This window comes from Seriola aureovittata, chromosome 12, assembly GCF_021018895.1.
Source record: "Seriola aureovittata isolate HTS-2021-v1 ecotype China chromosome 12, ASM2101889v1, whole genome shotgun sequence".
NCBI lineage: Eukaryota > Metazoa > Chordata > Actinopteri > Carangiformes > Carangidae > Seriola > Seriola aureovittata.
In genome coordinates, this window is record NC_079375.1 from 2,890,427 (window position 1) to 2,913,009 (window position 22,583).

Sequence of the window (22,583 nt, forward strand, 5' to 3'; positions counted from 1 at the left end):
TTAAGTTAAAGGTCCCATATAGTCTAAAGGCAGATGTCCATGTGTAGTTTGATTATAAAGCAGGTCTAGGTTCTATATTAATACTGTGAAAGTAAAAACTGAGCCTTAAAACCAGCCGTCAGGACTTCTGGAACTTTGTGATGTCAAAGCAGTCACCACTCTCAGCCATACCCCAAGCCCCGCCCACTTAGACCCACCAACTGAGCTTGCAGGATTTGGTGTTTGTGAGGTTCAGAGCCTCTTCTCCTCTGATCTGCTCACACACCTGTTGTTACTAGAGCTCCAGAGAGAAGCCTGAGAGAGGAGATGTAAAACTGCACTGAAATGGTTTTTGGTTCTTAAAACCACAAATATATCTTCTTATGCATCAACACTTCAAATAAAACACCGATAAAATGTAATAATGGACCTTTAAAAAACCTAAACATCAGAATTTTCTCATATTAGAAATTGGTGTAAAAATCATACTGATCTACCTCCAATTATGGTTGTACTTTTTTCTCCAGATTGGCAAAAGAGCCAGAGTTTCATGTATAAATATCGCATTTCAAGCAACTTCAGGTGCAGTATATGTCATCGAAATAAACGTCCTGCGCAATAAGGTGGACTGAATGAGTCCTTGTCTTACAGCTGAATAGCAAAGCTCTCTGAATAGGTGAGAATCTTTCTGCTGACACTGATAAATGCTGCACTCTCATGTGATTTGTGAGCATTGACCAATAAACTGTGAAATAGCAGTCATTATAATCTCCAGATAGCTCTGATTAAGATGAAGTCTGCCTGTAATGAGGCTCAGTAATAAGTCAGTGACCCTGACAGGCAAAAAAAGAGAGAAAGAAAAACATCCAATAATTCGGATTTGTTCAAGAACATCAGTTATTTATTGATCTCATTGTGATGGATTCCACTTGTTAACGTGTTGGATTAGGCAGGATGAGGCTAGACTTTTGATTGGCCGGAGTCGGCGAGAAGACACATTGAATTTCGCACAAGTATCTCCATCATCATCATATCGCTCTTGTAATCACTTTAATGGCTGCCAGCCCCGCAGGGCTCAGACACTCCAAATGGTAATTTGTCCAAAGTTTGCCACACGACTGGTTTAACTCACAGCTAATGTTGGAAAGCTAATGTCAGTGACTCTGAGAAAATGACTCTGGTCCGTATGGTACAACCTTTCTTTACAGTGGATGTGACGCTTCAGCCAAGACGAAGAGCTTGAGCCTTGATTCTATCTATCTATCTATCTATCTATCTATCTATCTATCTATCTATCTATCTATCTATCTATCTATCTATCTATCTATCTAATGAAGCTGCTGGTAGTGACCTTCTTCTCCGATGTGTTCAAGGACACTGAGGATAATGAAACTTAAACTCTGTGAAACTATAATGTGAATCTGGTCATTGCTTGGATTATAAAATTTGCTTTTCAGTGTTTGATCCCCAAGTTCAAGATGATGGAGCTTCCTTTATTGCACCGAACCACATAACACGAAACATGGAGGTGACAAATTATTGGCAGTGGATTATCTGCCTTCAGTCAGGCACTACTAAGAACACTGAGGTCATGTGTTTTAAAGCTCCATATTTTGTGTTGATCCATAAGAACATATATTTGTCATAGGAACTTAAATGCCTTTTAGAAATACGATTTGTCGATTTTGCACATGCAAAACCACCAGTGTAGACCTTTAAAGATAAAGAATAAGAGAATCAGGGAAGGGAAAAACCTTTGGTGTATTTATTTAACAGAGAGAGAAAGGCGTGAGACGGGAGGTGATAAAGTGATCGATCCTTGTGGAGCAGGAGGAGAAAAGTTACCTGCATTTTGTCTTTCTCAGCTGTGTTGTTTGTCCTTCACTTACTTTATAGTGTTTAATTTTCATCTGTTTGTTGTGTTTTCGTTGCCACTCCGTCCTCATCCAATCACAGTTGTGGACATAAAACTGCAGCTTTGTTCTAACGTGTGCATAATGACAAGCTTGGTCACCACTAACATCAGTGCAAAGTGAACGTGCTGTGAGCGAATGAGAGATGCATGACTTGCTCTGTCTGATGGCGAACGTTGCATTTTGGTCCACTCCCCCTCTTTTCTTCCTCCTCCTTGATTTTTCTCTTTCTTTTGTGGATGTAATGAACGTAACTGTGTCTGTTCTTCTTTTTCATTTGTAACTTGAATGAAACAAAAAAAAGGGGGACAAGCAGGTTCATTCTATGTGCATGTGCTTTCCCCCTAGACTCTGGCTGCCCTAACGAGAAATTCGATAAATCTGCTTCCAAACCATCTCGCACAAGCTTTGCATGTCCACTCTGGTCCTGAGGAAATTAACAAGCGAATAGAGAGCGCCATCGACTTACGGAGTGGCGATAAGTTGAGAAGAGAGCATATCAAGCCTTTCTCACTGATGTTTAAAGACTCCAGCCTGGAAGAGAAGGTAGCTGGGGTTTTAGACAGATAACTGTTTTTTTCTTTCTCTCTCCCTCCTCATATTTATTCCTAGATGAAAATTTTCAGAAGCAAAACAATGAGCAAAATTATTTTTTTTTTCCTTTCATGAGTAAGCTAAAGGCAAATGAAATACTTCTGTGATATCACAGAGACAAAAAAACTATTTTTTATTTTACTGTATTTACATGAGTCACTGAGGGATGCTGTGAAATTTATCGGAAAATAATGAAATAAAATATACATAAACTGTTCCAGGTTATTTTTATAATTATTATTATTTTTTGCTCAGTACTTTTCTTTATTTAATCTTCCAGAGTACAGAGTCGCAAGTGTGCCACCAGAATAATTATGGACTTCAATTTTAAATTATTTTCAATTAATAAAGTCATAGTATTAAGTATTATACACTGAATTTGCATTTAGATGATTCCCAAATAAATTCAGACTAAAAAAATAAATACATTTGCCAATTAATAATTCTGTTTTCTCTTCCTTTTTTAAAAGATTGAAATAATTACATTTTACAGTGTAAATTGAAAAAACATTTTTTAAGGCTTTGACATTTTGTTTTTGGTGTAGTGTCAGCCATTCATATTCCATCTTGCAGCTCGTTTTTCTTGCTTTAACAATAGAGTTCCAATTTTATAACATTTTGCAATTTGCAATATTCAAAGTCTTAATTAAAGTCATAATTGATTTTGCGATTCCAGTTTTAAATTAAATCATTAATTCCTCATCTAATAAATGAATGAAATCATTAATATGCAAATTTATTGTATTTGTTTATATTTATTTATTAGTGCAACATTCACACTAGCATTATCTTAATCAGTTTTAGTAGATCCAGGTTTTGCAGGATCCACTTTATGAGGTGCAGTTGAAATTTCTGCAAGTGAATCAAGTCAAACTATCACTCCTAAGATCAAGTGTAACTTAATTAAAAGTAATTTATTAATTGGCGATAATAAAAAGGTGGAACACTTTAGACTTTATGAACATACTAATGTTGATAAATAAACATGGTGACCCGAATCTTACTCTTTGCAACATTAACACATGTAATACCAATAAATCAACTTCACCATGACTCATGTGAGATTCTGAAATAATAAAAAAAAAGAGCTTTGATTTTTGCTTCAACGAGCACAGAGCAGCTGGGTGATTCATTGATGTCTGGCAATGCTGATTTGCAGAACCCCCTTCAGTTTACTCATGACCAAAGGTCCGTGCCATGGACCGGTTAACCTTTTACATTTTGATGGAAAAAGTTGACTTGTTCAACTTGTCTTTTTTCTTTCTCTTTTTACAGGAGTGCATTGCATTCACTCTACAAAAAGCATAAAAAATCCAGTTGCTTTATCAAAATTGCAGCTTCCATATCCTATAATTATGACTTTACATTTCATATTTTTTACTCGATTTCTTCTAGTCCAGACTAGACTACCACAATCAGAAAACAAAACAAGAAAAGCACATTCAGCTCTATAGGCTGTAGGTATAAGACATAGAATACAGTAGAGGAAACTGAGTCCAGAAGCTAAACTATGACTTCATTTTCTAACTCTAAATGTGCTCTTTAGACAACTGGGTATTTATTGTAAAATTACGACAAAAGATCAACATGATTAAAGTCGTTATTATTATTTGATAAGGCGGGTCTATGAAGACATCCTCCTGAATTAATCCCTCAAAAATCAGATGTAGGGTCAGTCAATACAAACTAATCCTGTTTTGCCAAATATTGTTAAAATCCACAGAACTTTATTTTATTCATATTATACCAAATATATCAGGCTGAATTTTGGGGAAATGTGTCTAAAATTCTATGCAAGACTACAAGAAAATTTACATTTAATTGAATGGAGGAACAATAAAAAACATGGAGTCTTGGATTTGAATATTTCACTCAGTGAGCTTCAAGGCAGGGTGGAAGTTGTTTTTTTAATTCATTATTATTGTTATTACATATATATTACTATAAATAATTAAATTAATTATTAATAATAATAATAATCATTAAAAGGGTTGATTTGCTTTCTGTCCTGTTTTGTTTGAGGCTTTGACACATACATGTACATAAACACTATAATTTTATGAATTAATTTTTTTATTTTATAATTTTATTTACAGTTGCAGTGTTCAGTGTAACCAGCCAGCCAGAAAGTTAACTTGGACAAGTTGTTTCCATAGCAACACATTCCAATGAAACAGCCGATAGCACTGTTTTGACAGAGTACTTAATCTAATTCTCTCATAATTTTGAGATGTTATAATCATGAGATATGGAAATCTTTATTATAAGAAAATGTTCTTTTACTTTGGTGAATGTGATGCACTTCTGGAGCTTTTTGTCCAACTTTTCCCCATGTTTTTTTTTTTTTTTGTTTGTTTGATTTTTGTTCCTTGAGTGAGCCCATCTTTGACCTTTGAGTTGACCTCCATACTGGCCCGTTTCCTCCTCCACATTTGTGTTTCCCTTTGAATCCTACTGCCATTTTCCCAACTTTTCCAACATTTTTTTTTTTTTAATAATAATTTTTTGGTTGACCTCTTAACCTCTTCAGTAAATGTGCAGTGATTTGCTGTTGGCCTCCCTCATTTTTTTTTCTGCCAAAGTTGTGACGAAACGTGAAGCATCCTCTTGCTAATTTCCCAGCACCCTTTGAGAAAGAGACAGAGCGAGGACTGGGGCAGCGGGGGTCACGGGGGGGGGGGGGGGGGGGGGTTGGAGAGTTTACTACTGAGACGAGTCTGGCTGTCGGTCCAGACTGATGAATCATCTAGTCTAGAGTCTTACATCAGCACGGGGCTTCCTTCAGGAAATGCTTATGCTCGCGTTGTCAAGCACCAGACACTTCCCTCCTCTTATGTCAATAAACCCCCGTGAAATCATGAAAATAAAAACTCATCACTTTTCTGCAGAAGTGAAGGAAATATTCAGTTTAATTCAGAAAAACTGCTTTTTAACTAAAATTTAAGTAAAGCTTACAATGCGTACATGTTCACTTTATATGAAAAGTTATTCTATTTCATTTTTATTTTAGAGTGCATTTTTAAAGGGATAGTTCAATATTTTGAAAAATATATAATTAAATTAAAATCAATATGTGGAAACTGCTCTTTATACGCTGTAACACGTCAACCAGGCTCGTTATTTTGTAATCGTATCAGTAAATAAATACAATAAAGAATTTTTACATTTCTGCTTGAGTAGTTGTAAACAAATTAGATATAACCCGTTATTAGTGAGCTTTAGATAAATAAAATTTTAATAAAATGAATGAAAATATAAATCAATACTACAAAAGTAAGATTAGTAATACCAAGTCCTGCAATCCAATTAGCCTGAAGTAAAAGTGATTATAAGTTGGTATTAAAAAAAACAAAAACATTTTGCATCTCTTTGTATATTTCATGAAGGATAACAGCATTTTCTCTAAAGTTTGCGTTATGGAGATGATACATGATACCTGACAAAGCCCATGTTTATCTCATTTTTAAGTTAAAATCTCAGCCGTCAGATAAATGTTTGTGAGGCTATGAAATACAGTGAGGGAATAGTGGGAAGTCTTCTAAAAGTATCTAAAAACCACATTTAAACAGTAAATAATTATTAACCTCCACTGATTTGCAGGCGTTTTACTTTTGTGTTTGAGTTGTAAGCATTGATATTTCAGTCAATAAAACCTTTGAAATAAAAAAACTAAGTTCATTAACAACATTTCAAATCTAGTTTCAATTCAGTTGAAATGTCTGGCCCCTCAGTTCAGCTCATTTTGAGAGAAGCGCTCTCAGTTTGTGTCTCTGACTCGGCCAATCACTAATAGCCGACGGCTAACAGCTAGCGTCGCGCTTGTCAGCTTCGCACCTTCCCCAGGACCCCGCGGCTAACCCACCGGCTCCTGTCTCTCTCTAACGCTTGTGTCTGACCCGTCGCATGCATCTGTGGCAGTGCACTGCTGTGTTTGAGGAGGGTTCAGTGTCTTCAGTTTCTCTGTTCGTCTGAAAACTTGTTTCTCCATCTTCCTCCCCCTCTCACCTCCTCTTTCTCCCTCTCGTCTTCTTCTTCTTCCCTTTCACGGTGCAGTACTCCCAGATGAGGGACGAGGTGTTCAAGTCCAACCTGGTGTGCGCCTTCATCGTGCTCATCTTCATCACAACCATCCAAAGCCTGCTTCCCTCTGCCAGGTAAAAACAACAGTCCGTCAACATGGTGGAGAGTTCTGACTGAAAGATATTTAACAAAGAACACTCCAGGTTCACTTCTGTCCTGCTCAGCAACACCTGGCTAAGGCTCCTAAGAATATTGCATGTTCTTGGCTCAAGTTTGACCACTGGAGTGATTTGTAGTCCAGAGCTGTGTCCCGGTTCAGGCGCTGCATACTCTGGAGGATGTGTCTTTGCAGCCGTACTGAAATGAGACAGTCTGCGCCTACAGAGGATTTTCACCCTTACCGTTGTGTCGCAAAGCATGGCATCTGTCACCTAGCAACCTTGACCATAAATACATTTTTTTTTAACAAAAACTTGAGGTTTTAAGGTCCTTGGTTGTTCCTTGGAGCTGAAACACGATACTTACGTTTAAAAGTGTAATCCTCAGGCTCTTTGTCGGTGTTGTTTGCTTTCATTACCGGGGTTGGTTACCAGGGTTGGGTCATGAGGGATCCACCTGTCGGAGCCCTCACTGCCCAGGAAAAGAACCATGCATTTCTCTGCCGCATGTCCAGGAGCCTGGTGTTGAATGCTAACAAATTAGCCATTTTATTTCTTTGTTAAATGACAAGATGTTTGAAATGTATTGCTGAAGAAAACATGTTTCAGTCTGATGAAAGAAACTATCTGTGAGATGTAATTGCAGAATCCATATTTTGTTAAGAAACACCATTCTCTCAATTATGGGATATCAATCGAGAAATGATGGCATCTTTTCCTTGTCATTTTGAGACACAGATCTGATCGTTTTCAGATCAAAATTTGTCACAAGTCAGAGACAGAAGTCATAATTATGAGATAAAGTCTCAGTTTCTGTTGTGAATTCAAAGGTTTAATGTGTTTAATGTGAAAGTCCAGTCTGAAAATGTTGTACGTCAGCCCACAGCTGTTATATTATTGTTATTATCATTATTATTATTTTGCTATTTATCATGTCTCTGAAGGATGGTTACCATGGTGATCCAGTTCTCCGTCCTCATCGTCCTCCACTCCTGCCTGGTCCTAGTTACTACAGCGGAGGACTACAAGTGTCTGCCTCTGGTCCTGCGAAAAGCCTGCTGCTGGATCAACGAGACCTACGCTGCACGGAACGTCATCATCTTCGTCTCAATCCTCATCAACTTTCTGGCGGCCATGATCAATATAGTGAGTTCAGTTTCCAGTGTCAGATTATTATTTGTTATTTATGAATATTTATGGAGTCTGTGTGTCCTATTCTTATCTTAATCTTGGTGTCTAAACTTAATCTTGAAAATAAAACTTTAATTGAGATAGAAAATTGTAGTAAGAGTTTCAACAGGATTTCTTGACAGTTTTCAACAAATATCATTAAAATAAGAAGTTAGACCACCTCTCAATGCGTTTTGATTTCTGTGACACAAAGACCCAAGTCAGTCAGTTCCTGCTGAAGCTTTAAAAACAGCTCACAAATGTAAACTTTGATTAAAAGAAGGCTCAGTAATTCAAACTTATCAAACACACACAAGAAAAACTGTGGATTTCTTGGGGACTATTTTCGGTGGCGGATTAATCCACGTTTGTTTCTCTACAGAGTACTTGCGGCAGCAGGACGGTGTGTGTGTGTGAATCGGAGTGAAAATAAACTAGAGTGTGTGTGTTCATGGTGATGAAGGAACATGCCATCCAGTGCAACAGAAACGATGGAGCTCTGTGGCTCAGAGGAATAAGATATATCAGACTGTAGATAAACACACACACACACACACACACACACACACAAACACACACACACTGCAGTTCCTGGTCTTTTCATGGGATTTACTGACAACATTGAATATCACCAGATTTATCCTATAAGACTAGTGGTGAAACAGTGACCGATTTCCTGCAAAACATTCAAATGAAATCCTTAAATCTCACCAACACACACAGGCCTTCAAATGGTATAAAAACTGAATGCACAATAAGACATCGGATTTAATGTAAGATCTTCATGTCAGTCACTTAAACCTTTCAAATTAAACTAATGAACTCCTACATATAGTATAACAATAATAATGATAGTGATAATGATAGTTATCCTCTGTATCCTTAAGCATTTATTGATTTATAGAATATGAGATTTATCTTATTTCTTTTTTAATGAAACTGATGAAAACCAATGAAACCAAATAAACTAAATATCTTATTTATGTAAATGATGTTATGTAACTTATGTGCTATTGTATCATTTCAGCTCAGCTTCATGTCGCACTTTTCCCTTACTCTTTGTTTTCTTTAACATTGTTTTAAATCTATCAGCTGAAGCATGAAGCTGAACTCTGTTGATTCTGTTGCTCACCTTCATTTGTTTGTATCAAACAAACCCCAAATTTCATTGCATCAGGTCGTGTGTGACAGGAAGAAGCTTCTCTCAGAAACTGGACACCACCTCCTGTAAAGGATGAGCTGTTTATTGATATGAACGTGTTGCGGTTTATTTCTCTGAGAGGTCAGAAACGATCAGCTTCCCGAGAGAGCTGAACCTCGTCCTGTTTACTCACAGATCAGATGTTAGTTTCTGACACGAGCATCTTGAAAGATTAAAGGCTTGATGAAAAAATGTATGAGAAGGGATTCGGGGTATTTTTTTGTACTAATCCTGCATCGGTTTAATACTGTACAATAACAATAATCCCTCCGCTGTTGGTCTCCTCTCACAGCTGTGGTGCGACTTTGACAAGTCCAGCACCTTCAGGAACCAGACGTACAACGAGTCAGCCTCCATCCCAGACATCTGCTTCTACCCAGAGGTACCCACTAAATGAGGTGTCTGAATCTTGCAGTCACTTCCATCTGTTGTGTTTTTTTTTTTTACTTCTGCGACGGCGGCGAGATGATGAATTAAACATCTCCAACATCTGCTCGCACCCAGAGGGAGGTCTCACCTGACAGCGGCGACTGATGGAGCTGTCTGAATGTCACAGAGAAAATATCTGTTATGTTATTTTGTTCACACAATATGCAGCAATTGATGGAGCTGATAAGGGGGCGACATTTTTTATCGCTCCAAGCCGGGGTCGAGTCACATATCGCTGCATATATATATATATCACTAACTTATTCAGTCCCCAGCATCAAGAAAGCTTGCCTGTGCAAGTCAGATGGTTTTAGATACATGAAGAAGAGTTATTGACTTTTTCTTTTTTCTTTTTTTAGCCATAGTGGGATATTAGATCAGACACAAGTTCAAAAATGTTGCTGCCAAATTAGCCTGTGAAACCAGCTGATGGATGGAAGGAGACATTATGACATTGAGTTGCATTATGGGATATGAAGTGTTTTCGACTCATACTACAGAATAAATTCAAGATCTTAGCTGCTTCAATTTTTACCACTCTGTTCTTGAAGGTCCATATCTTCCTCTTCTCCTGTGTTTTATTTGAAGTGTTGATCCATAAGAAGGTATTTTTGAGAGCTTTTTTTTTAGGTCAAAAACCATCTCAATGTAGTTTTACACATCCTCTCTCAGGCTTCTCTCTGGAGCTCTAGTAACAACAGGTCAGTGAGCCAATCAGAAGAGAGGAGGCTCTGGCTGAGGCACATGGCTGAGATCGGTGACTGCTTTGTTGTGACATCACAAAGTTCCAGAAGTCCTGACGGCTGATTTTAAGGCTCAGTTTCTGAATACAGTCTGTGTGCATTTCTCTGTGGACTGAGGCTTTGATACTTTCACAGTATTAATATAGAACCTAGACCTGCTTTATAATCAAACAACACATGGACATCCACCTTTATACAATATGGGACCTTTAAATATACCTTTTTTCTGGTTCTCAAACGCAGTGGTTCTCAAACTTTTTCAGATCGAGGACAGCTAAACTGACACAGATTAGACCACAGACCCCCATGTGATGAAAGATCTGCTCTTAAATGTTTTATTGCAGAAAATAAATAATCCCCCTTTTTGCTGGGGACCCCCAGGAACCCCCTCAAGGACCATTTTGAGAACCACTGCTCTATCATTATTGGAATGTAATCCTGAATGGAGTATTGCTTTCAGAATTGTACATAGGAAGGCTACACACTCTAAATACTAATAGCACGCTAACAGCTATCTTAGTTTAGCATGTTTGCATGCTATCATTTGCTAACTGACGAAGGTAGGTACAGCTGAGACTGATGGCAGTGTCGTTAGTTTTGTAGGTATTTAGTCATGAAGTAAATTATCAGACAAAGTGACCTGGATACAATATAATTTATATAATATAAAAGTTGTGTATAAAATGTGGAAGTAAAGCATGGACCTGATGACCTAACAATCACATCTTTCTTTCTGTTCCTGCAGTACTTTGTGTTTACGGGGGTCCTGGCGATGGTGACGTGCGCGGTTTTCCTGCGGCTGAACTCGGTGTTGAAGTTGGCGGTGCTGCTGGTGATGATCGCCATCTACTCGCTGCTGACCGAGGCTTTCTACACCTCGCTGTTTGTCCGTTACGACACCGTCCACCACAACACAGAGTGAGTGTTTTTGAATGACGTGTTCAGCCAGTGTGATGTTCAGTGTCTCAAGAATAAAACATGACTGAAACTTGTACAGGAAATGATTCGCTTAGATTTCACAGCATTTACTGCCTAATTCTTAATTAAGCACATGTGTTAAAGTAAAGATAGGTGCTTTAATGTATCTTCATTTTTTTGTCTGTTTCCTCACCCCTTCCTCCTTAAAACACACCAGGGAGCCACACTGACCTTTTTTTTCTCTAAATGTTGCAAATGTGAGAAAACTCATCTCACAGGCGTTGGCGGTCATCGTACAATGACCTTTACAGTGACAATGTACGAAGGCATCCGGAGGGTCTACCAATTATACACTGGTTAAGAAAAAAAAAAGCACTAGAAAGCTTTCAAGAAGAGGTTTCTATACAGTATGAGCTTCATAGGGAACGTTTCTTTGAAGCCTTATGGGAACTGACAGTAAAGGACCTCAGGTGAAAACTGACATGGCTGACATACCTTTAAAATGGAAAAAACAAATCTATAATGGAAACACTTTGCAACACAAATACTCTATATATATATCAGCGAATCAGCAGCTCTTTTTGTTTTTTTGCCCCATTTCCTTCTTCATTTTCCGTCTCCAGAGGCTTTTTATGAGCTGTACTATAAATATTGCAGGAGGACCTTGTCTTCAAAACTTCAAACATCATTGTCTTCATGACAAATGTTGGTGCTTTAGGGGACTTACAAATTCAGACAGGTCAACATGTATTAGATCATGTGTCCTTGTTTGTTAAACTCTAAGGAAAATTAAAAGCATGGAAACAAAGTAATAAGTTTAACTTCAGATTGTGATGCACCCGTCTTCTTGTTCCAACAGAAACTTCCTGGGAACTAAAGAGACGTCGTTGCTCCTGATGGCCATGTTCCTCCTCGCAGTGTTTTACCACGGCCAGCAGGTGAGACCAGTCTCATAATCAGTGGAAGAAGACTGAAGAAGAGATTAACATAAAGCTCTCCCCGTCATATTCTCCTCCAGAAAGAAAGACTTTTATAAATAGTCCAAAAAATTAAAGCAGCAGATTCCCAAATCTAAAGATGCTGTTGATGTCGAGCTCTGCGTGATTATAGATAACATGAATACGTGGGATGAAAAATGGTGAACCTTTCCGTTACATGGTAGTTACAGAGAGGACCAGAATGTAGTGGGCCTGAGGAACGTTGCATCATTCTTGTTGCTATGCAGCCATCTAATTAGTGTTAGCAGCAAACCTGAAGTAATAATAACAAGAGAAGAAGAAAAACAGAAAAGAGACAGACAACTGTAGTCATAATGGTGTTTAAACAAGATGAGGAGTTTTAAAAAATTATATCACTCACTGGAAAATATGCATCATCAGTGTGTTGTTGACACAATTCACCCCAAAACATGATAACTACATTTCTTTTTGTCTTTCTCTATCATACATAAATATAGTCATAAATAATAACGATATAAACAAAAGTCATCACCTAAACAGTCGAGTAACCCATTGGAGCCAGTGGCAACATTGCGATGAAATGACTGAGATGGAACCAATAAGCTGCCATGACTCCTCCTGCCCCTGTTTTTAATTCACATGTAGAAATCAGAGATGTAGACTTTAGACTTGAGACTTGAGACGTCGTTTGCAGTGACACTCAGATCTTGAGAGTAGATGTGTTGATCCCAAGCAGCAAAAAATTTGCCAAAACCTGCAGTTCCTCTAATGGCCACTAGAGTCTGGCTCCAACAGTGAGTCAGTCCCCATAGACTCCCATGTTAAAATGTCCAACTTTACAGCAGAAAGAAACATGTTTACAGCCTGGTACAAAAACAGTTTTGGAGCTAATTTCCTTCCTTCGTTAATTCGCTTACAGTTATGTATAATTGAGGGCGTGGCCTCTTTGAGTGACAGGTGGGTGAGTGTATGCTTGCTACAAACCGGCATCATGCACTGAAGTCTCAGCTCCACACACGCCCCTCATCTTTGCCTATTTTTTTTTTTTTTTGATTAGCTAGGAGTTAGGGGTGGAGTCAGGCACTGCCAAGATGGCGACAGCGGAGCAGCTCACTCTGAGCTTCAAAACTGCTCTTCAGAAACCTGTGGGTGACGTCACAGAGGCTACATCCGTCTTTATTTACCGTCAATGCATCTGAACTACTTTCGACTGAAGAAATTGTCCCACTTACTAAACAGAGAAATCATGGAAATGTTTCTTAATATCATTGACTACATCAAATTAAATCCCAGCCACCTCCCTTTTACTGGAACATGATGCTCAACATATGTAAACTGTGACAAAGCAGTACAAGTAGACAGGGTCACAGACCAAAAATATTGAGAAGCAACACTTTTGATACTTTAATATGTTTCATTGCTGTATAACATCTAACCTCTAAATGGTACTCACATAAACAAACGTGTCTCCCTTCACACATCTGATACAAAATAACAAGCCGTTTTGATAAACATGCAGTCAGAGTCATCAGCCTGGAGGAAGCTGGTATCACCGTGTCGCTTTCATACTTTTCTCTATGGCAACCTTTGATCGTGCTGTTCAGCGGCTTGGCGACGGCCAGAGATGGAGGAGAGAAGGTCGTAATTGAGGGTCCTTTGTAGCCCCCATGAAAGTATAGAGCAGCCGCATTTGAAGTCACCCAGTGGCATATTGATTTTCCCCGGGTCAATTCTGCCACTTGTTTGGAAAAGCAGAGACAATGGCAGCTCGCAGCGTGAGGTGTGGAAGTGTCGCCGCTCTGAGAGGCTGTTTGTGAGAGCTGCATCAGGCTGAGAGAAAAGAGCGCATATGAAAGAGACTGTTTCCTCTTAACAGGGACGTCCGCGGTGCCAAATGCGATCCAGCTTTCTCTTTAGTGGAGCGTTAATTGTTCGATGTGCCAGGTTCAAACACATTGTGAGCTCTGTAATTGGCTCTGTCCTTTCTGCCAAATAACCTTAATGAATTTTGGGTAAAATTAGTTCTGTGTGAGAAAAAGTACTGTTGACTCTCTTAGTGGTCAGACTCACAGCAGGTGTTATCCTCCAGCTCTGTCTCCTGTAAATTATATTCAGCTTGTCTAAAATGTTTTGGAGGAAAATTCTTTTCCACCCACATTGAGTTTTTTATGTTGAAACTAAATTCTTTCACAGTTTTTAGGTGAGGTGAGTGTAGTGAGAGTTTTTATGCTGCTGCTGGAGTTACATCGATTTCAATCATTCCCTTTATTTCTTATGTGTTTTCTTTATATTGTGCTTTGCTAAATGAGACACAGCTTCTTAGTGTTGAACTAGTGTTTTCTTGAAAGGGCTATTTGTAAAACTTACATGCTTAGCATGCTAACTTCATTGTTGTTGCTTTCCACCGCTGGAGTAAAGGAATGAAGTTTGTTGCTGAACTCTGAACGTCATGGAGCTGCTACAGCTCCAAACTCTTGAGAAACATTTACCAAATCTCTTGCCAAAAGTATGTGGACATCTTTTTAATGGTGGGTTCAGCAGTCTCATTGCTACTTGCCATATAATATATGACTCACACAGTAATAACACCTCACATTTTCACAGAGGACAGCGGAGATCCCACAGGAACACGTAGAGATGAAGGAAAACAGGTAATACATCACCAAGCTAAACACTGAGATAATAAAGCAGCTTCATCGTTTCACTCTCTGCACCGAATGATCAGGCCTTTTCCTTTGTGGCTGAAAACTCACAGCGCTGTCGGCCGTTGTCGAGAAAACACAGCGGGTGTAAAAACATTAGTTAGAGCTTCTTTCAGCGGAGACGTTTAGGTGATTTTTTTGTCGTTTTGTGCAGAAGAGCCTTTTAGAGCAGAAAGATGGAGGACACTCTGTCGCTGCTTTGTTCTTCTTCACAGCCTCTTTCATTATAAGAACCTCACTCTCATTGAGCGCTCGTTAAATGTGAGTGTTTTGTATGATGTCTCCACAATGTGTTATGTATGATGTGTTCACAATAACTCACATTTTCCATTGACATTATGCCAAAGCAAGCACAAGCACACATCACTTATTGTGTGAGCAGATGACTGATGATTACAGAATTTGTGTGTTCTCGTGCATTTAAGTATAAACGATACAAATGAATGTAATGAATTAAGCAGGTTCCATGTGTTTTCTGCTGCGTGAGGCTGATTTTTGCTTCTCCAGAAGCAGCAGCTGAAACTGAGCCAGAGACCGTTTACATAATAAACTAATGGCAACAGAGGCCACAAGCCAGTTGAGGTTGTTCTTCACTAGCGCTGCTTCCTGTCAGAGCAGTAATTACATTATAAAGCACAGCCAGCATGAAGCGTTTCATTACAGGGGCTGCTGACAAGGCTCTTATTTTCAAATGAGTTTCTTTTCTCTGAAATCATTTTAAGACCAGCAGGTTAATCAGAGATGTTAATGGCACCAGTCGTATACCAAGAAATCAAATACTTTAATTAAGGAAATTAAGGTCGTCATATACCTAAACAACAAAATAGGTAATTATGTGTGGTCTGTAAGAACCCAGAGGTTTGTTGTGGTTTGTGTTTATGCAGCTAAAACTAGTCGGTTAAATTTAAAGAAAGTCATGTTTGAATAAAAAATAAAAACAATTTTTGACAGTTGGTTTGACAACAGTCTGTGATGTCAGAATCAGAAACTTCTAGCATCCTTGCCAAGAGGTTCGTGTCCCAATTCAGGGGCCGCATCAGGCTGCATCTGCAGACCAATTGCGTCACAGTGGCGCGACCAGGCTGCCGCAATTCAAAGGCTCTTTCAAATAGAGCCGAGAAATGCGGCCTTCTTTTCCTGGGCACCCCGGTGGATCCCTCATGGAGGGAGAGCCTGAGGATTACACTTTCAAATGTAAGTGTTAGGCTTCAGCTCAGTTGAACAGCTAACGTTCTCCGTAGACCAGACCGTCTCATTTCAGTTCAGCCTTCGTGGTCTACGACGGCTACGAAGGGCCACGCCGTCATAAGCCGCGTCGTCTGAAGGATGCGGCCCCTGAATTGGGACACAGCTGTTTTGTGCTGATAAAACAAGAAATAACTTCACTCCACTTCCCCCTTTACTTCTGAAAGATGACAGTGATAATTGATGTTAGACCTTTCTAGCTTTGTTTTGGTCTTTAATTTACTCAAATAAAATACAAATAATGATAAAAACTGAAAATAGAATTAGGCTGCACGGTGGTGAAGTGGTTAGCGCTGCCTCACAGCAAGAAGGTTCCGGGTTCGAGTCCCGGCTCGGCCGTGGGATCTTTCTGTGTGGAGTTTGCATGTTCTCCCCGTGCAAGTGTGGGTTCTCTCCGGGTTCTCCGGCTTCCTCCCACAGTCCAAAGACATGCAAAATGGGGACTAGGCTAATTGGATAATCTAAATTAACCATAGGTGTGGCTGTGAAAGTGAATGGTTGTCTGTCTCTATGTGTTTGCCCTGCGATGGACTGGCGACCTGTCCAGGGTGTACCCGGCCTCTCGCCCGAGAAGATGCTGGGATAGGCTCCAGCCCCCCCGCGACCCTACTAGAGGATAAGCGGTAGAAAATGAATGAATGAATGAAAATGGAATTGTGTTCAAACGCATTTACTATGACTGACCGGTACACAGTCTCAAATAATGATCTTAATATTATTTAAGCACTTTTCTTACTAATGAAGTCACAAAGTGTTGTGGATCTTCACAGGTAAGTTGGCAGGTTCCAGCTGATCTCATAAACAGTCTCTAAGTATCTTTGTCTCTAAAATACATTTCAAATGTAAACTGTAAATGTCCAATGGCCTGACTTCAGCTGTCTGCTAAATGTAGTCAGTGATGAAGTATATTTACACAATTTCAAGGTACTTGTGTACTTTACAGCATACACATACATTTAAATGGCAGATATAGTAACTAGTTGCTTTTCATATTAAGACTTTGTACCTATCTTACAAAATACACTCCTCCTCTGGATGTCTCTTTCATAAAAGGCTTAAGGTTGAACTTCCATCCTTAGGTAAGATTTTGAACGCAGGGCTTTTATTTTGTAATGGAGTATTTGTACATTGGTGTACTGTAGTACAACAGTTTCTCTCAAAAGGGGCGAAGGAAAAGCAGAAAGTCTTTGTACGAGTATAAACAGTTTCAGACTTTAGTTTTTGCTAAACTCTGTGTGTGTGTGTGTGTGTGTGTGTGTGTGTGTGTGTGTGTGTGTGTGTGTGTGTGTGTGTGTGTGTGTGTGTGTGTGTGTGTGTGTGTGAGATATCCTCATATGTTTGAATGCTGGCTGGGTAACAGCCTGTCAGATCACAACATATGACTGTGCAGTTGGACATTATTCTGCAGCAAACCTAATAACACTGTGCGAGCTGGCAGCAGCTGAGTAAAGTGTTTATTAACACCCTCTGCTTCTCTGCGGGTTAATAGAAGCCATTTTGAACGAACATGTCACCCAGCTCTGCACAGCGGAGGTCAGGTTAGTTAACGACTGAGCGACCTCCGTTATTTCATCGGCCGGCGTCTCATTATCCCACCGCCTAATCGGCGCCGCAGGCAGTGCATTCTTAATTAGAGAAAACAGAAAATGAGATTGAAGTTATGTTACTCACTCGTGTGATTAAGGGACTAATTGATACCACAATTAATCACAAAACTGTTTCCGTCGATTGACAGGGAGAGAGACGCTTGACTTTTCATCCCCTCCTCCCTTCAATAAGCACAAACTAAACGCTGCTGCTTTTGTTTGGCTCTGATGTGCTCAAATGACTTTGTGTTAATTGTGCATCAAGAAAAGCAATTTGTGTTGCCCATTAGAATCCTTTTTGCTGCACTTCAGATTGATCACTCTCTCGTGTTTCATAATTGATCCAACCTTTAACACATTTTTTTTAATTTAGCCGTTCACTGTTGAGCCGTGGCTTGGCCTTTCCATCATTTAAATGATACAAACAACAAACTTTCTCCTTATTTTTCTAAAGCAATTAAGCAATTAACAAAGTCTTGGACCTGTCTGGAAAATCTGAAGAAAGGGTTCGTCTGAATTTTTGAGAAGTTGAACAAAATGTTTGGAAAAAAATGGAAAATAATTGTTGAATTGAATTGTCAACTGGACAACATTCAATTAAAACAAACACATTTGAAATATTCAAAACATGCAAATAAATGCATCGTGTCTTTTCTTGTGCGTTTCCTTTGTCCTCAGTTGGAGTACACAGCCCGACTGGACTTCCTGTGGCGCGTACAGGCCAAAGAGGAGATCAACGAGATGAAGGAGCTGAGAGAACACAACGAGAACATGCTGAGGAACATCCTGCCCAGCCATGTGGCCCGCCACTTCCTGGAGAAGGACCGGGACAACGAGGTATGTGCAAACTTGATTTTTGTCGGTATGTTTGTGGAACTAATCCAAAACTCGACAGTCGGTCGGTGAGCCGCTTGAAATCCAAAAAAAACAATCAAACTCACCATCATCTTTTCGTAGGTTACACAGTTTGATTTTCGGCTTTCAGGAGCTCATTCGCAAACTCTGAAATGTCAGAACCTCCAACAAACATGTGAACACATCAGAAGGGGGGGTGTTGTTTAATGTGTCTCCATCAGCATTAAACACACGGTTAGTAACTTCTGCCTCTTGGGGTCTCTCAATCAAAACAATAACAAAAGATGGCGTTGGGTGACGTCGTGAAATAGCGTGGGATCAGTGGTGTCCTCCTCTCCGTAACAAACACACCAGGGGGTTAAAACCAGTAGAAACACTGAATAAAGCAGTTTCACATTAAAAAAATCTGAGATTCACTGACGCTCTTCAGTGACACAAGACAGGACGTCACTTCAGATCCAGACGTCCGACAACTAAAATCCTTCATCTGCTTCAAATATAGAGCTGAAAACCACCAAGGTGTCAAAAGTGTATGTGGCTTAAAACTAGATAGAAGTCAATGTTGAGCTTCTGTCAGACAAACACACTGACACATGATCATAGAGGATATGATGTCACTGAAAGGCGACCAATGAAACGTACTGTTACCATGAGTAAAATCACAGATTTCTCTGGTTTGAGAATTGATGGAAACATTTGGGATGATGTAAGAACACAACTCAGCAACATGTAGAACACAGGTCTAGATGGTTTTAGACATTTAATGTGGAAAAGTTACAGATTAGAACTTTAATGTGACGATAACTTTACTTTGAGAAAGAAAAAGAAAAGAAAGAAAAAAGAAAAAGTGATGAATGATCCACCTCAGACTAATCTGAGTGTCGAAGTTCATTTTCAAACCCACATAAATCCACTTAGATGCGTCTTTAAGGCAGGAAGTGAATCTATTCCAGTTGATTACAAGTTCGGTCTTATTTTTTATAGTTTTGTGATGTCGCTGAAAAAAAGTCATGAAAAAATCTAAACCACTGTAATTAGAGGTCAAACTGAAAGTGAATGGACCTGAAGTAAACTGATAATAACAGCTAACTGCACAGGGGAGAGCCGTGTTAGTCAGCTGGTCAAAGTTGAGGCTGGTCTGCAAACTATGATGGATGTTCAACAACAACTGTTTGGATAAAATATATGAAAGTAAGAGGCAGGTTCAGGCCTCCTTTGACTCTCAGTCTTTCAGTGCTCCACCTCAGTCTGCGCTGAAGAACCTGTTCCTGTCGCCTGTGTTCGTCACAATGTTCTCCCTGAGCTTCTGTGTTCCAGTCGGCGAAGGAAAGAAAAGACTGTGTAACTGCTTTTCAAACAATTGCGTAAAGAGAGAGAGAATTGGTGGGGCGGTTCATTCAGCCAGAAACCTTTGTAGAGTTTTTTTTTTTTTTTGGTTGCATGCATTTGATTTGATTTTAATAACATGTTGTCAGTCAGCGGCAGAGAACACATTGATTTGTCTCAGTGACTCAGCTGCCTCGACTCTCCAGAGAGTCAAACTTTACAGAGTTTCTCTTTTTGTTCACCTTATCTCTTCTAACCTTTTTTCCTTTTGTGCCTTTAATTTCCAGTGAATAGAGCTGCTCTGCACTCATTAAAAGACTAAAATGGGAACTCATACATTAACGCACATAACTAATGGGCCTTCTGTAGGGCTGGTGCAGGTTTGTGCATGTTTCAACCCGTTCACTGTACATTAAATTACCTTTACATCGCTGCTAACTCCTCGAATGCATTGTTTTGACGGTCCAGTGGATCTCTGCCATGGAAACCCATGGTCTTGTGCTGAAGTTGCTTCCTGCAGTAGTCCGCTGCTTCTGAGCGTTGCAGCTGAGGACAATTGATTTTTGGATTATCGCTTTGCGGCTGAGCTGTTGTTGCTCCTAAACATTTCCACTTAACTCTCTGGAGACAGCTCTTGGTGAGTAAAGGAATTAAGTTTGTTGCTGAACTCACAACTTTTCTTATAGACCGGTAAGTAAACAGCTGTTAATGCTAACATCGGCTATGTAGCAATAGCAAAAACTTACAAATAGCTCCTTTAATTGGGTTTGCATGGCTGTTTACTTGATTTTATATAGCTGGTAGCAATGGGTGTAGCTGAGACAGCAATAAAGAGGTGTCCACATACTTTTGGATTTGGTAAATGAGTTTAGAGCCAAAGCAGCTCTGTAAAGCTTCACTCAGGCTCAATGTTAACATGTTGATGGTTAACAGGTGTGTTTACCGTGTTCACTATATCTCAGTGTAACATTTGCTAATTAGTTCAAAACAAAGTACAGTACAGACAAAATAAAATTGAGATTCTTGAGTTTGGACCAAAGTAGCAGATCGACTAACAATAAAAGATCATCGCTTTTAATGAGATTTATAAGCTTAATAAACTTTAAAAGTGGGAAAACTTCCTAATCAAAGACTGTCGTATAACTTCACTGTCACTCAGTAATGAGCTGCCAGCAATTAAGATAAAAGACGAGATGACTTTGGGATGGATCTATTTAAATCTCCATCACCAGGGTTTGATATCAGTGAAGTACAAAGAAAAAGTTACATATTTTATCTTTTAAGGAAAAAAAAACATGACAGGAAAACTTTCTTCAGCCGTTCGTTCTGCTGCGTTCTTCATTTACCAACTGGATAATGACTGATTGTAGCGGTCGGCAGAGAGGACAGTTATCGCACGACGGAGTCAAATCGCCATATTGTCCTCGTTTGTCCGGGCTCCTTTGTTATCGACTCCTCCGATCTTCCATTGCTTCCTGAACAAAAGCCAAGCGGGCCGATGAATTATGAATGTCAGGAGAGGAGAACTGATATCCTTCTGCTCCCATGCTTGTTCCTAATTAAAAAGGACATGATTAAAAATGCATCCATTAGGATAGGTTGGGTCCTAATCACTTGTTACATTATTAATCAGGCTGTTTATTGTTCCGTGATTTAGATACTGGAGCACTGGGATATTAATAGGCTCCTACACCCCTGAAGAGGTGTTGATGATCTTTGGAATTAATCAGGTGACAGAGAGCTGAGTGTCATTTATATCAACACCCTCATTTTCAGGTATTTTTTTTTATTTATGACAGTTCGCAGCAAAGGTTTCATTGCTTTGCTCAAGAAGCGTTTTAGATCCTGAGTTCTCGGCTTCAGTTTCCTGCTCCCCCTGTGTTTTGTGACAAGTCATTGTTTCAGATTTAAATGATTAAGATGAGGCTTATGTTGAGTTATACTTGACTTGTTTTCACAGGCATTAAACAAGTCTTGTAGAATTGCACTGTACGATTTTAGGGGTGCAGCAATCTGACTTTAACTTCCTCAATTCTCATTCTGATCCTGAGCATCAGTCAGATCAGATCTTTAATATTTAAAATCTAAAGGTCCATCTTGTATAAAGGTAGATGTCCAGATGTGTGTAGTTTCATCATAAAGCAGGTCTAGGTTCTGTATTAATACTGTGAAAGTATCAAAGCCTCAGTCCACTGAGAAATGCACACAGCCTGTATTCAGAAAGTGAGCCTTAAAACCAGCCGTCAGGACTTCTGGAACTTTGTGATGTCACAACAAAGCAGTCGCCGATTTCAGCCATGCCCCAAGCCCCGCCCACCGGAACCCACCATCCAATTTAGCAGGTGTTTTTAGTATTTACCTGTAATCTGATATATTTTTATCGGATCACTCAGAACACCATCAACAGTCAATAAATATGTAAAAGTTACACGTTGTACATACAATTAAAAACAGCAACGTGAACAACCTCTGTGCACATGTTCAGCCCAGAGAAGCTCGAGTAGAACCATGTGAACTCTAAATCATATTTTACAATTAGGTCACAAGGGTTCATTGAGTTTAAAAACAAAGCGAATCATAAGCTGCGGCCTTCACTGTCACCACATCTCAACCTGACATTTAGACTCGGAGAATCCACGATAAGGAGCATTGAAGCGGTTCCGTTGGCTTGTGGTGGCTCTAACACACTTAATGTTGGGTTTTACTTTCATTTCGCACCCACCTGTATCCACCTGTCTATCTAGTGTACAGTAATGTTCCTGAGGTGAGTTTAAGAGACTTAACC

The 22,583-nt window shown here is 39.4% G+C and overlaps 1 protein-coding gene across 2 annotated transcripts in view; it reads left to right on the top strand.

Moving 5' to 3' along the window:
* The window catches only part of adcy8 (adenylate cyclase 8 (brain)), a 90,171-nt gene that overhangs the window by 59,717 nt on the left and 7,871 nt on the right, over positions 1-22,583 (top strand). The window contains exons 8-14 of one of the 2 annotated variants that reach the window (XM_056392321.1): positions 2,241-2,438; positions 6,540-6,640; positions 7,609-7,810; positions 9,328-9,417; positions 10,953-11,125; positions 11,985-12,063; positions 18,296-18,454. In XM_056392321.1, coding sequence (XP_056248296.1) covers positions 2,241-2,438; positions 6,540-6,640; positions 7,609-7,810; positions 9,328-9,417; positions 10,953-11,125; positions 11,985-12,063; positions 18,296-18,454 — 1,002 coding nt within the window. The remainder of the gene's footprint in view (positions 1-2,240; positions 2,439-6,539; positions 6,641-7,608; positions 7,811-9,327; positions 9,418-10,952; positions 11,126-11,984; positions 12,064-18,295; positions 18,455-22,583) is intronic. The other variant, XM_056392320.1, reaches the window with a different exon arrangement.